Raw genomic sequence first — 16,065 nt, 5'->3', positions numbered from 1 at the left:
AGGAATTTGAGACCAGCCTGGCAACATGGCAAAACTCTGTCTCTACAAAATACAAAAAAATTAGCCAGGTGTGGTGGAACACACCTGTAGTACCAGCTATTCAGGGGGCTGAGGCAGATGGATCACTTGAGCCTGGGGGTGGGTGTAGGTTGCAGTAAGCCATGATCACGCCACTGCACTCCAGTCTGGGCGAGAGTGAGACTCTGTCTCAAAAAAAAGAAAGAAATACATAAATAAGAAAGCTGCAAAGGGTGCAGTGGCTCACACCTGTAATCCCAGCACTTTGGGAGTTCAAAGAGGGTAGATTGCTTGAGTCCAGGAGTTCAAGACCAGCCTGGCCAACATGGTGAAACTCCATCTTTACCAGAAATACAAAAAATTAGCTGGGTGTGATGGCATGCGCCTGTAGTCTCAGCTACAGGCTGAGGTAGGAGAGTCACGTGAGCCCCAGAAGTTGAGGCTACAGTGAGCCATGATTGTGCCACTGCACTCCAGCCTGGGCGATGGGAGTGAGATCCTCTCTCAAAAAAAAAGAAAAGAAAACAGCTGCAAGAAATTTTTTTTTACTCTACCTACATGCATGTCTTTGTATACTCCTCTAACTTCTCTATTCGTTTTTTATGATCTTCTATTTGTTCTTTTATTTGTTTTAGATTTCCCTAAAAGAGGAAATGAAATCTAAAATTAATTACAGCAATTCTAAACCAACAAAATTACATGCCTAGAACTTACTATAATATTATAAGCTGTTATAAATTTGAAAGATGTCAAATATAATTATATGAAAACATATCAAAGCAAATTACAGATCAGAGTTCAACTCCTGACTCTTACCATTTGCTAGATATTTGATCTCTAGCGATTTCTCTCTGTAACTTAAAACTTCAAGGAGATTATTTTCAAATATCTGTATAGTTCTTATCCCTAACTAATTCACTCAACAAATATATTAGGTTGGTACAAAAGTACTGCAACTACTTTTGCAACAACCTAAATATATTCACTGGCTACCACGTGATAGGAACTAGAGGTACAGAAACAAGCAGGAAAGAGTCCCTGCCCTCAAAGAACTAATGCCTAGTAGGAGAAACAGACAATTAAATGAGTAATTATACAGTAGAGTGGTATTGTGTTATAATAATATAGGAACCTATAGGGCAACTAATAGGCTTGTGGGTGAGGATTTCACAAAAGTTTTGTTCTATTCACTTTATCATTAAATCCAACTGGAGACTACTACAAGTCTTCTCCACCTGTCTGCAACTACATATGTTCTTCTTACTGTTTTTTTGTATCCAAAAGACAACAGCAATTCAACCAACACTTACTGACATCTACTAAGTGCAAGGTTTACAATGGACACAATTAGAATCCTGCCTTTAATAAGCTTCCAGTCTAGTAGAGAGGTACCAATTAATTGTTTTTTTATGCAATCTGACAAAAGCCCTTAGATATAGATAAAAAATTGGCCCAGCACGGTGGCTCAGGCCTGTAATCCCAGCACTGTGCGAGGCTGAAGCAGGCGGATCACCTGAGGTCAGGAGTTCAAGACCAGTTTGACCAACATGGAGAAACCCCGTCTTTACTAAAAATACAAAATTAGCCGGGCATGGTGGCGCATGCCTGTAATCCCAGCTACTCAGGAGGCTGAGACAGGAGAATCGCTTGAACCTGGGAGGTGGAGGTTGTAGTGAGCTGAGATGGCGTCATTGCACTCTAGTCTGGGCAACAAGACCGAAATTCCATATCAAGTAATAATAATATTAATAGGTAGTTATATGAGGAAGAAATTATTTTTGGCTTTTTTAGGAGCTGGGCTATAAAGAAAAGGAGGGACAGGGAAGGCTTTGTAGTGTTGGTGACTCTAGATTTTAACACGTAAAGATAAATAGATTATTCCAAGAAGAAATTAGCATGCACAAAGTCAAAAATGTGCAATGTGTATTTTCATAAATCAGCATATAATTTTATAACATATCAATTATACAAATGTTTTAAAAGTAATTCCTGCTATGTTACCACCTTTGTTTTTCTCCTTGCACAAAATACCCTCTTCTACTCACAGAACTATCATAGATTATGCCTTTTATATTTGTATCTTCGTCTGCCAAATCATGAAATAAATGAAATGAGGCAGTATAGTGTAAGGTTAAGGAGATTCATTCTGGAGACAGGTACAATAAGGAAATAAAATTTCATTAAGATTAATTCTAAATCATTACTGTACAACCCAAGATACCTGAGCTTCTCCATGCCTCCTCTTTTCAAATGCCAGCCTTTCTTCGTCTGTCTTCTGTTCCCATTGCAGTTTTTCCAGTTGTTGAGTCATCGTAGCTACTTTCTTTCTTACTTGTTCCTTAAGTTCTTTATAACGATCCAGCTGCATAAACAGTATTGAAAAATTGCTAAGTCACCTTAATAATCATGACAGCAAATTCTTTGTATGAAATCCCGTACTAGAAGATAATTAATCTTCCCAAAAGCTTTATATAAATTAAATCATAATCGACCACCTGCCCAGGGAAAATTATGTGAGCATGAAAGCTTCCTTTTAAAAAACTATTTATTATTTATTTATATTTGAAACTGTTGTTTATTTTTATTTTGCTCTGTTGCCCAGGCTGGAGTACAGTGGCACAATCATAACTCACTGCAGCCTTGGCCTCCTGGACTCAAGTGTTTATCTTATTATTCATAAGATAATTATTTTTTCCTCTCATAAACACCTAAAAGATACATGTGGCTTTGAGGAGACATGATCACTTAATTGACAAGAAGGAAACTAATTACTTAAGGTGCTTTAAAATGTTCAGTGATGAATTAATCTCTAACTTATTATACAAGATTTAATTATAATCAGTAGATGGCAAAAACACGTAATTGACAACCACATTTTTATCATTTATATTTTATCAATTTTATAATAATCTTTTTTTTTTTTTTTTTTGAGACGGAGTCTCGCTCTGTCGCCCAGGCTGGAGTGCAGTGCACAATCTCGGCTCACTGCAAGCTCCACCTCCCGGGTTCATGCCATTCTCCTGCCTCAGCCTCCTGAGTAGCCGGGACTACAGGCGCCCACCACCACACCTGGCTAATTTTTTGTATTTTTAGTAGAGACAGGGTTTCACCGTGGTCTCAATCTCCTGACCTCGTGATCCGCCCGCCTCAGCCTCCCAAAGTGCTGGGATTACAGGCGTGAGCCACCGCGCCTGGCCTGATAATCTTATATCACAATTATATACAAAAATAATTATGACTATGTAAGTAGAAAAAATACATCATTTTCTCTGGATTCTCCTTTCTCTTTTAAGATTTTTTGACGGAGACCTTAGTATAGAGGTTTTCATTGCTTTATTTTAAACGGCCTTTTAGGCCAGGCATAGTGGATCATGCCTGTAATCCCAGCCCTTTGGGAAGCTGAGGCAAGAGGATCACTTGAGCCCAGGAGTTCAAGACCAGCCTGGGCAACACAGTGTGACCTCATCTCTACAAAAACTTTAAAAATTAGCCAGGTGTGGTAGCATGCGCCTGTAGACAGGAGGATAGACTAAGCCCAGGAGTGACACTGTAGTGAACTATGATTGATAGCAGCAGGAGGCAGACAAATCCTAGTCAGACAGGGGTGGGCCCCCAGTGAAACTCAACCTTCAAGACAAAGACAGTTTAAAGCCTAGCTACAAGTCCTGGGTAAATCCCCAGACAAGATTGAGAACCTCTCTTCCTGTTTGGTGTGCTTACCTCTGATTGATCGCTACCCGTCACCTATTTTACATACACCTACCCTTCCCTAATTGGCTTTTCACACTGTTGTACCCACTTTAGAGTGGTGCCTTTATTTTAGCCTTTTTCTGCATACTCACAAACCAATCAGCACACATTCCCCCATTGTGAGTCTATAAAAGCCCCAGACCCAGCTACACTGGGGGAGAAACCACCTGACTTCAGGTAGTGGACAACCTCTTGCATCCCCTCTCTGCTGAGAGCTGTTTCATTACTCAATAAAATTCTTCTTTGCCTTCCTCACTCTTCGATCACCAGTGTAGCCTCATTCTTCTTAGACACAGGACAAGTACTCAGGACCCACTGAACGTGGGTACAGAGAAGGCTGAAACACTGTGGCCTTCTGCCCTCTGCTGGCAGAGGGCAGCTGCCCCACATGACAGGAAGCAGTGGCAGGGCTGAGTCAGCCCTGGAGCTGAGGGCCAGAGTGGGCCAAGAGGCTGACAGAGCTGTTAACAAGCAACCATCCTTCAGGCTGCAGACAGGACTAAAGAGCTAATTAGTACACTGTAACAACTCCTCTGGGGCTTTGGGGTCATGAGCACCCTTGCCTGGGTGCCACTGTGTTCCCCTCATCTGGACGCCAGAGCCCACTGTGGAAGTGGCTTGCGACATGCCTGGTCCAACTCCAAGCACTGCATGGAGCCTGCTTCCTTGCTGGTACTTGGAACAGGTGGCTGGAAACTAAACTTGCTTGCTCACACACCCTCTTCTGCTAGGGGCTGAGTGAACGGTCGTGGCAGCTGTGGGATTCGCACCAGAGTGCAGGCTAGGTGCAGCCTGGCAAGCTGAGTGGACGGGGTGTCTCCTGCAGTGAATGTGGGACCAAGCAAGGCCTAGAACCAAGGCCTGGGCAAGGGTGTCACCAACCGAGGGTCTCTGGCTGACAAAGTGACTGAGAAAAATCCTGCATCGGCCAGGCATGGTGGCTCATGCCTATAATCCCTGCACTTTGGGAGGCTGAGGCGGGTGGATCACCTGAGGTCGGGAGTTTGAGACCAGCCTGACCAACATGGAGAAACCCTGTCTCTACTAAAAATACAAAATTAGCCAGGCATGGTGGCGCATGCCTGTAATCCCAGCTACTCAGGAGACTGATGCAGGAGAATCACTTGAACCCAGAAGGCGGAGGTTGCAGTGAGCCAAGACCACACCATTGCACTCCAACATGGGCAACAAGAGTGAAACTCCGTCTCAAAAACAAACAAACAAAATCCTGCATCATGATCATGCCACTGCAATCCAGCCTAAGTGACAGAGCGAGACCCTATCTCTACAAAATTAAAATTAAAAATAAATAAATTTAGATTCTGTATACAGGCTGAAAAATTTAAATCCCCACAATTTACACTGAGGATAATCTCTTAAAATATCAGAGAGGTCATCTTTTAAATTTTTTTCTAATTCAAAGAAGCTGAAATAACAGAAACACTAACATTTTCCCTAAGTTGACCTTTTTTACCTGACTGGCTTCCAGTTCAATGTCTCGCCCTTTACGTAAAATTTCTTCCTCAATCTGTTTTTCGAAACTTTTCCATGCACCATCTAAATCAGCCAGCTCTGTCTCCAGGGCTTTTATATCATCTTCCTGTTTAGAACATTGTTTTTCGCTGTCCTTTATTGATTTCTTAGCCACATCTAATTTCTTAAGGTGGTGAGAAGTGTTTTCTTTGGCTTTAATGTACTGAGGCCTCTTCTGATTTAAAAGGGTTTCAAGTGACCTGAAAAGGGAAAAACATTTGCTTTAAAGAAAATTTCATTTCTTTAATATATAAAGGGAAGAAGTTGTTTTGATCAAACCACTTTAAAAAAGAAATCCTAAAATCAACTTTCAGAGACTGTAAGCAGATCAGTGGTTGCCAAAGGTTGAGCAAGGTCAGTGGGAGGGTTGAATAAAGCACAGGATCACTTTTGAGAGTAGTACTGTAGTGGTAGACACTTGACACTATGAATTTGCCAAAACCTATATTACTTTACAGCACCAAGAATGAACCTTAATGTAAGCAAATTAAAAAATAATCACTCAGGAGGCTAAGGGATCCTAGATGGAATGTAGAATGCAATAAAAGAATCTAACTTTATTACAAATGTAGAAACAACCTTACTGAAGTGGTGGAAGGAAAACATGCTGACCAAATTCTAGAAATGAGTAGAGTCTGTAAGACTAAAAACAAAAGAATTGTACATAAGTACTTGGTAACATATAGTTACAAAGATGCTTTCCAAGGGGTACGGGTTAACAATTCTGACACTATTACACATGATTACTGGAACCGCACAATTAAGCAAATGGATGGCAGATGGTAGAAGCCAGATTTCCCATTGTTGAAGTGGGAGGTTACAGATAAGCAAGAGAAGGCTAGAATGATTAATGTGGTAATGGCTTAGAATTGGGAGATATCAATATGAACTCATGTTTAGCTTAATATAGATGGTCACATATGGAAATATTTATAGCTATGTGTATAAATAGTATACACACGTATTTCCTAGTTCCAACAGCCGAGAAAGCCTAGAAGCAAGGACACTCCAGTAACAAGGAACACACCTACCACCTAGATGTTGGTTCCCAATACTATTCTCCAATAAAAGGAACCAGGGTTCCTTGGAGAGCCTGGGGCAGGCTCATACAAGCTGGGGCAAGCTGATGCTTGGACTGCCTTATACAAGATGACACTAGAAGATACTCATCTTCTAGAAAGTAAGGAAGAGCTCCAAAAAAAATTACAATAATGAGAATATTTCAAAGGGACACAGGAGCCAACTCAAAGAGTTCTTAGTGGCCACAGCAGGAACAATCTAAGCAACAAAATCAACAATGTAATATTGGATTATAACTCCAAGTGTAAAATATCCATAAATCTATACTGATGTAAATAACAATTAATTTAATTTTAAAATAAGTAAGTAGAGACAAATCTGTGCAGAATTCCAAATAAATCATGTAGATACTTTGCCCTCAAGGTAAAACATAACTCTCCCTACTCCTTAAGTGTGGGCTATGCATAGTGACTTCCTCTCAAAGATTACAGTATGAAAAGGGAGAAAAACTTATAGTGGAGAAACATGACAAACACTACTTCAGTCAGGTGATCAAGGTCAACATCAACAGTGATACCATGTTGATATGACATATGATATACTATATGATAAATGTCATGTGACATACATAATACACTGACACTCTAATAGAATCTAACGCGAATGACATTTTACTTCTGTGGTCTTCCTTCCCACAGTCTGTATCTTCAGTCTAATTATGAGAAAACCATCAGACAAATTCCAGTTGAAAGATGTTCTACAAAAAAACTGACCAATATTCCTCAAAATTGTCAAGCTCATCAAAAACAAGAACTGTCACAGCTAAAAGGTGCCTAAGGAGACATATAACTAAATGTAATATGGTATTTTGGATCATTAAAAGGACATTAGGCAAAAACTGAGAAAATATGTATAAAGTATGGACTTTAGTTAATGTATCAATATTAGTTTATTAATTGACAATGTATCATAATAATGTAAGATGTTAATAACAGCAGAAACTGAGTGTTGGGAATATGGGACTGATACAGGAGCAAAAAATAAATTATTTAGGCAGATAGTGAAGGTTAAGAGAGAGGAGCCTGAAAAGTCAAGCTACAAACATACATAAGCAAGCTGGAAGCTTGTACGAGTGAATGCCAGCAGCTGAGCCAACAGAAAAGGGCTACCCAGAAGCCAGCTAAGTTCAACATGAAGGCTCCATCTTCCCTTTTCTTTGTCACCATGTGTACAGTAGAAAAGTTGGCAACATGGTATCAGCCAGGTACAGAATCTGCATAATAAAAAATTAGGGTGGGTGGCCAGCTTCTTTGTGTGCTATGCAAATGGCACACCTAGTCCTAACCAGTTCTTCACGAGCTCTGCAAATGGCATACCTGGTGTGAGCAATCCTTCATGCCCTATATCAGACATCACCTCCTCAAGCTCATCTACAAAACCTCCTGTACTTCGCTGTGGACCAGAAGACCCGATCGGGAGCCCCTCTCTCTGTATGAAAGAAAGCTTTTCTCTTTCTTTCACCTATTAAACCTCCACTCTTAATCTCACTCCTTGTGTGTCTGCATCCTTGATTTCCTTCGTGTGAGGCAATGAACCTCGGGTATTACCCCAAACACCACCACTTCAGGACCATTCTATACTATTTTTTCTTTTCCTTGAGATGGAGTCTCACTCTGTCACCCAGACTGGAGTGCTGTAGTGTGATCTCAGCTTACTGCAAGTTCCACCTCCTGGGTCATGCCATTCTCCTGCCTCAGCCTCCCAAGTAGCTAGGACTACAGGCGCCTGCCACCATGCCCAGCTAATTTTTTGTATTTTTAGTAGAGATGAGGTTTCACCATGTTAGCCAGGATGGTCTCGATCTCCTGACCTTGTGATCCACCCGCCTCGGCCCCTCGGTGGGATTACAGGCATGGGCCACCACACCTGGCCTATACTATCTTTATAATTTTTCCGTATATCTAAAAGTATTCCAAAGTAAAAAGCTTATTTTTAAAAATCAATTTTCAAAGTGTCACTTATATTATTTCCTCTATCAATCTACATATAACCCAACTGTTAATACTGACTTTTAAAAACTCACTTTAATTCTTTTTCTGTTTGCTGTAGTTGTCTAGTTAGAATTCCATGTTCCTTTTTCCTGGTTTTAACTATGTTTTCATGATGAGACAAAGACTCTCTTGTGACACTCAAATCCCTTTTCACATGCTCTAACTTGGTGTTCAAGAAATCAATCTTTTTCTCATTATGGTATAGTTGAAAAAGCTGCAGTTGTATCTTGTTCATTTTCAGTTCTTCAAGGAGACTCTGGTAACGTTCTGCCTATAAAAGAGTATAATTCAACAGCAGTTAAAAGGGAGTATATTTAAGTTGGCCTTTCATAAACTCAACTATTGTACCAACAAATTAACTAATGAATTTTTATTAGTCATTAGGACATAATATCCTTGCCAAAAGTAGCATAATTTGGTGAGGGTTTCTGAATATACTTTTTAAATAACCCAATAAACCAGTAAATGATGTTGTATTCTTGTGCTCAGTGGTATGATGATAAGAACAATGGGCCGGGCACGGTGGCTCAAGCCTGTAATCCCAGCACTTAGGGAGGCCGAGATGGGCGGATCACAAGGTCAGGAGATTGAGACCATCCTAGCTAACACGGTGAAACCCCGTCTCCACTAAAAAATACAAAAAAAAACTAGCCGTGTGAGGTGGCGGGCACCTGTAGTCCCAGCTACTCGGGAGGCTGACGCAGGGGAATGGCGTAAACCCAGGAGGCAGAGCTTGCAGTGAGCCGAGATCCGGCCACTGCACTCCAGCCTGGGCGACAGAGCAAGACTCCATCTCAAAAGAAAAAAAAAAAAAGAACAATGAAGTGGCGTGCATTCACCTGGGTCCCTTTTGTCTGGACCTGTGAGCTTGACAACTCAATCAGTATTTCTGGCATCAGCTTCCTCCTTTGTAAACTGAAAGAAGATTGTGATATGACTAATAAAGTGCTAGCAACTTTAAATTCAGTGACTCCAAGAAAAATTCCTACTACAGGAAGTAGTTTTTCCACTGATAAAACAGGACTCTTACAATGCTAAATTATATGTGAAAAATAATAATTTCCTTAACATCTGTGCTATTAAAGAAATAAAGGAACAGATTACCTCAAGAGGAGCTCCTAATCAATACTGGAAGTATTTCAAGTAACAGGCTATCCGCTAGGATGTTGTAAAAAGACAATTAGGAAGTTGTTTTGTTCTAACTGTCCTTAAAATGTTTAAATTCTGCAATTCAGTATATTGTGATTACTACAGTCTGACTTCCACTGCGGCCACTCCTTTCCACTAACAAAACCAAGGACAGGTATATACACATTCGAAAATATGAAGACACAGAGAAACATCACTAATAAGAAACATCCACTTTTCATTTACTTCTTCAAATGTGTATCGAGTACTATGTGCCAGGTGCTGGTCTATGCATTGGCAATACAGCAGAAAATAAGACAGACTATCCCTGATCTTGTTTGTTTGTTTGAGACAGAGTTTTGTTCTCTCACCCAGGCTGGAATGCAATGGCACGATCACAGCTCACTGTAGCCTCGACCTCCTGGGCCCAAGAGATCCTTCTGCGTCAGCCTCCTGAGTGGGTGGTCTCCTCCCTTACCACCACACCTGGCAAATGTTTTAATTCTTATTTTTGTAGAGATGAGGTCTCACTATGTTGCCCAGGCTAGTCTCGAACTCCTGGGCTCAAGGGATGCTCCCACCTTGGCCTCCCAAAGTACTGGGATTAAAGATGTGAGCCACCATACCCAGCCCAACCCTGTTCTCATGCAGTTTATATTCCAGTTATTCTAATGGGGAGAAGAGAGGAAGAAAAGTCAGAGAATAAACACGAGGACCAAACTCTGACCTTTTTTCTTCTCTTGCCCAAATTTCTATCTAAGGAGCCTGGGGAATCTGCTCTACAAAGTGTCATCAGAGAGTTTTTTTTTTTTTTTTTTTTTTTTAGACAGAGTCTCACTCTGTCACCCAGGCTAAAGTAGCGCAGTGCTGCCATCTCGGCTCACTGCAACCTTTGCCTTTTCGGTTCAAGTGATTCTCCCGCCTCAGCCTCCTGAGTAGCTGGGATTACAGGCATGTGCCACCACGCCCGGCTAATTTTTCTATTTTCAGTAGAGACGAGGTTTCTCCATGTTGGCCAGGCTGGTCTGAAACTCCTGACCTCAAGTGATCCGCCCGCCTCCGTCCCCCAAAGTGTGGGGATTACAGGTGTGAGCCACCACGCTCGGCCAGAAGGGTTTTATTCAACCCTATATAATATAGCTTACTTTCCAACCTGATGCTGGCATAGTATCACATGACAGATAAGGAAATAAATTAAAATATTTTAACTGCAAATATGTTTCTTTGCCGTATCTTGAAATAGCCCTGCAAAGTTGTCTCTTGTGGGGAAAAATCTACATTCTGTACAGAATCCCCTTTCCCTTTTCCAAACCTCTTTTCCTGAACGAGGAGACAATCAACTAAGAGTACCACACCTTTTTAAGTCTGATAAGAAACATTTACAATCTATTCTCTCTGAAGCCTGCTACCTGGAGGCTTCATCTGCATAACAAGAACATTGGTCTCTACAATCCCTTATCTTAAGCCAGACATTTCCTTTCTGCTGATTCCAGGTCTTTATATAAGACTCTTTCAACCAACTGCCAATAAGAAAATCTTTGAATCCACCTGGAAACCCCACTCCCCCTCCTTTCCAGAATGAACCAATGTACATCTTACAAGCATTGACTGATGTCTTATAGCCCCTAAAATGTATAAGACCTAGCTGTGGCCTGACCACTTTGGACACATGTTCTCAGGATCTCCTTAGAGCTGTGTCACAGGCCATGGTCACTCATATTTGGCTCAGAATAAGTCTCTTCAAATATTTTACAGAGTTTGACTCTTTGTTGACAGACAAACAAATAATAAACAAGATAATTTTATACAGCAATAAATGCTACAAAAGAAACAAAATAGGGCAATGTGCTAGTACAAGGGAGAGGGTGCTAATTTGGATTGGAGGAATGAACAGTAAATGCCTACCTGAGAAAATGGCTTTTTAATAAAAACATGAATGAGAGACTACCAGGTATGCAAAATCAGGCATACAGCTATCTAGGCAGAGGAAATAGCAAAAGTCCCAGAATAGAAAGAAGTTTGTTGTGTTCAACACATAACAAAGGTCAATGTGGCAGCAAAGCACAGGAAGTTAAGGCTCAAGAGGTAAACAGGGACAAGACCAGTGCGCTTTATAAGAGACAAGATTATCAGTGTGGTGAGAAGCACTGCACTGGAAGGTTTTATGCATGGAAAGTTAGGATCTGATTTGAGTTTCAAAAATACCACTTTAACTACAACCGAAGACAAGGTACTATATTAGGCATTGCGAAGCGGCCCAAGAAATGTTCCGAGATGCATTTGCATGTAACGTGCTCATGGCTGCCTGGGAGCTTCCCAAGACACTTTCAGGGAGTCCTTGAAAGCAAAATTATTTTCATAATAATACTAAGACTTTATTTGTCTGTTTCAATGTGTTGACACTTGCACTGACAGTGTGGATAAAATTGCTAGGCCTTAACATAAGTAAGATTTAACACAGAAGTGTTTATGAGAATCCAGCTGTCTTTTATTAAGGTAGACATTAAGGAAATTATAAAAGTGGTAAAACCATGTCTACTGTTTCGGAAAATACAGTCATCTTTCATAAAAATGCTATTTATGTTAACATGTAATGAGTTTATTGCTATTTTTACAGGGATCATTAAAACAGTGTTTAAATTTCCAGTGTTAACTTCAAATACAATAAATATTAATAGATATAACACATATGAACAAAAACTCCTTGGGGTCCTCAGTAATTTTTAAGAGCATAAGGGGTTTAATATCCAAACATCTGAGAGCCTTCGCTACATAAGACAGAAACCTCACAAGCTTGTTTCCAGCTGGGAAAATCAGACATTTTTCTAGTTCAGGCTGTCCTGCCTATTCAGAAAGAAAAACTCAAATAGTGGGAAATATATAAAAAAGTTTATCTTAATGAATATTGGGCTTTCATTGTCTTATACTACTAAATTAACCTTCTTGGTAACCCCAAGCCCATATCTAGTGATTCTAACATAGAAAATTTGGTATCCAATACTTAATGGTTACATCTTCATGACATCTTACCTCGTCCTTCTCTAATTTTGCATGTCTGCGCTCTGCCGCTACATTTTTTTTCTTATTAAAATTAAACTGTGCATCCTCGTCGGCTTTTTGTAACTTTCTTTTCTTTTCTTCGTATTCTCCTATAAGCTCTCCTGAAGTGCTGATTTCTTCAAAAAACTGTGTCCTTTCTTTGGGTTTCTTCAATGAAATCGACTCTACAGTTCCCTTTTAAAAACAGTAATGCACACCAACACATAAAATATAGTGATGTGTTTTCAAAATTCTGAATCAAATAAACTACTATAGCTACTTACCTGAAAAACTAAACAATTTTGTCCTTTGGCTATTATGCCTATCTTTTCTAACTCTGCAATGTAAACAGAACGACTCACAAGATTATCATCAAAGTGAAATTCTGAGCATCCCCCTAAAATAAAAGAATAAAAAGCCTGTTAAAAAATATATAAATACCAGATATATCTCAAAATCCACTGAAAGTTTAATAAAATTACTTTTCTTATTGAAATGGCCAGTTATATAATAACATACACGGGAATAAATGCATTTAATGAGTCAACAAATATTAAGTGTCTATTACATGTCAAGGTCTATTTTACAGTGGCTAACAAAACACATGAAAGTCTCTGATCTGAGTCAGGATGTAAAAGGAAAATAAATCTCAGAACTCCCAACTCACTAAGCCAAAGGGAAAAGTTGAGCTGGAAACTAGGTCATGCAAACTTGCCTCCTATTTTGTTCCTAAATAAGGTAGCTATAAAGATTAACAACAACAACAACAACAACAACAAAAACTGCATGCCTCCCTCACAATTTACCCACAGGGAAATTCCTTGTGGGCCCCAAGATCTTTACCCTAAAATAGTTCTATTGAATTTCAACCTGACAATATAAAATGACAGCTTATCTTCACATGTACAGGACAAAGGACAGAACTCAAAGTCATCCCTCTGCTCATCTGAGATAAATGCATATCTGATTGTCTCCTCTGCCCTATCTTTATCTTTTTTTTTCTGAGACAGGGTCTTGCTCTGTTGCCCAGGTTGGAGTGTAGTGGCGCAAACTTGGCTCACTGTATCCTAGACCTCCCAAACTCAAGTGATCTTCCCAACTTAGCCTCCTAAGTACTGGGACTACAGACTCACGCTACCACACACAGCTAATTTTTTGTACAGACAGGGTCTCATGACGTTACCCAGGCTGGTCTCAAACTCCTGAGTTCAAGCAATCCTCCCGCTGTGGCCTCCCAAAGTGCTGCGATAACAGGCGTGAGCCACCATGCCCAGCCTATATTATGTTATATAAAAAATGCAGATTCACTGAGCTAGCATAAGGCATGAATGACTCTGCCTCTACCCCCATCACATGTGAACAACTGATCAAAGGCTCAAATAATTCAACTACTGGTCTCTTATCCATCCACACCTTTAAAAAAAAACTCTTCCTCTTTCCCCAGTCCTCGCCCTTTTCCTATAAATACATATACACACACACACAATTCAAACATTTCACTCAAGTTGCTTTTTGGTGGTAGAAAAAACTGTCTATAAAAGCCAAAAATGTGCATACAATTTGTTCATCACTAAGAAAAACTGATAAACACAAAGAACCTCAAGAATAAATGTTAAGATTTCTCTGTCTTCAAGGTACTCCCTCCTTCATCTTAACTAAATATCCAGATTTTAAAATGTTATTTGACAGTAGGGGGATTTGAACTTATGTCTGTTAAGGAAACGCAAACATAATTGGAGGATTATATGGCGAATCAAACAGGTTCTGTTACTTGCTTCTGAGATACGCTACGCAAGAGAAAAAAAGAACTCTAGCTCATTATGCCAGAATAATAAACCATACCCCCCAAAAAAAGAAAAAACGGGCAATCTTACTTGACTTGAAAAATAAAATGAAAAAAAATTTTATAAAAAAATACCTCGGATAATCCTTGTAAATGTTTTCTCTTCACCACTTTCCTCCACATATACAATTTTTACACTTGCAGAAGAAGAAATAGGTTTTCCAATATGTGCTCCATGAATGAGTTCTTGAATATTTTTCACTCTTAAATTAGCTGTTTTCTCTCCCATTACAAAACTAAGTGCATCCATTACATTAGATTTTCCTGGGGAAGAAAAGAGAAAAAACACTATACATTCTTAATGATAAAAAGCCCTGCCCAGAGCTGAAGAAACCGTCACCAATCGAAGTGAAATATAGCCAACAGACATGTCCTTTTTATCAATGTTCAAAATGCATGACTGAAATATCTGATGTAGAAAATTTGCTTCTTCCACGCATCCATTGTAGACTATCAAGAGATCTAAATTTAAGGACTAAAATATACGTATCTAAATCCCAGCTCTCTTCCATTATTAGGTATCACACCATGGCAAATCATTTAACTTCACTGAGTTTCAGTTATCCTCATTTTATAAATATGGAAACTATCACCTAAAGCATTGGTGCAGCAACAAATCCTCATATACTCTAAAAAAAAGAGAGGCTAAGGCTGGGCGCAGTGGCTCACACCTGTAATCCCAGCACTTTGGGAGGCCAAGGTGGGCATATCACCTGAGGTCAAGAGTTCGAGACTAGCCTGGCCAACATGGTGAAACTTCCTCTCTACCAAAAAATATAAAAAATAGCTGGGCTTGGTGGCACGGACCTGTAGTCCCAGCTACTCAGGAGGCTGAGGCAAGAGAATCACTTGAACCTAGGAGGCAGTGGTTGCATGAGCTAAGACTGCGCCACTGCACTCCAACCTGGGCAACGAGGAGACTCCAACTCAAAAATAAATAAATAAATAAATAAACAAACAAACAAAGAGAAGCTAACTAAATCCAGGATCTTTTCAAGGGCTAAATTAAAATTGTTTATGATTGGTATGAGATGGTGCTACAGAAAATTTATATAGCAGGATTGATACTGTTATCTTTTGAAAGTCCTACTTACAAGGTTGGCTGGCTTACAGGGATTTGGATTTGGATGTTGGGAGGGTTTCTAACATTCCCTATTAAGAATGGTTCACTGTGCCTAAACTACCTGTGCAAACAATATGATTTAATCTTAACAAATGCTTTCTTTCTAGGATTCTGGAATATTATAATTTCTTTTGAGGAAGATCTGGCCTAAGAAGATTCTGGAACTTGGGTACAAGATAGGCAAACCGTGCCTATGTGACAATCTCCCGATAAAAACACTGCACACTGAATCTTTAGTGAGGTTCCCTGGTGGGCAACACTTCACATGTGTGGACTAGCTGCTGGAGGAATGAAGCACTGAGTGACACCAATGGGTAAGGACTTAGAATCTTGCACCTGGTTTCCTAAGACTTTGCCGCATATACCCTGTCCCTTTGCTGAGTTTGCATTGTATTTTTTCACTGTAATAAATAATAGTATTGAGTCAAACTATATGTAGAATCCTGTGAGTTTTCCCAACAAATTACTGAACCTAAGGGTAGTTGTGGGTATTCCTAATCCCAATGTTAAATCTGTTACCCAATCATTGGCCCATAATTTTCTCTAAGACAATTTCCAAG

At 39.8% G+C, this 16,065-nt stretch overlaps 1 protein-coding gene and 1 long non-coding RNA gene across 2 annotated transcripts in view; one reads left to right on the top strand and one right to left on the bottom strand.

The window, feature by feature from the left end:
• Window positions 1–7,391, top strand: part of LOC117096332 — a 49,265-nt gene extending 41,874 nt beyond the window's left edge. Inside the window, exon 3 of the long non-coding RNA XR_004442456.1 lies at window positions 7,020–7,391. This is a non-coding gene — a long non-coding RNA (uncharacterized LOC117096332). The remainder of the gene's footprint in view (window positions 1–7,019) is intronic.
• The window catches only part of SMC1B (structural maintenance of chromosomes 1B), a 66,718-nt gene that overhangs the window by 47,362 nt on the left and 3,291 nt on the right, over window positions 1–16,065 (bottom strand). The window contains exons 2-8 of the mRNA XM_033233610.1: window positions 14,458–14,646; window positions 12,824–12,936; window positions 12,531–12,734; window positions 8,405–8,643; window positions 5,243–5,501; window positions 2,240–2,380; window positions 577–659 (exon numbers count right to left, since the gene is read on the bottom strand). Coding sequence (XP_033089501.1) covers window positions 577–659; window positions 2,240–2,380; window positions 5,243–5,501; window positions 8,405–8,643; window positions 12,531–12,734; window positions 12,824–12,936; window positions 14,458–14,646 — 1,228 coding nt within the window. The remainder of the gene's footprint in view (window positions 1–576; window positions 660–2,239; window positions 2,381–5,242; window positions 5,502–8,404; window positions 8,644–12,530; window positions 12,735–12,823; window positions 12,937–14,457; window positions 14,647–16,065) is intronic.

The sequence above is a fragment of the Trachypithecus francoisi genome, unplaced genomic scaffold (genome assembly GCF_009764315.1).
Source record: "Trachypithecus francoisi isolate TF-2019V2 unplaced genomic scaffold, Tfra_2.0 Lachesis_group14, whole genome shotgun sequence".
In the NCBI taxonomy this organism is placed as follows: Eukaryota; Metazoa; Chordata; class Mammalia; order Primates; family Cercopithecidae; genus Trachypithecus; species Trachypithecus francoisi.
This window is presented reverse-complemented; position numbering and strand designations above follow the sequence as displayed.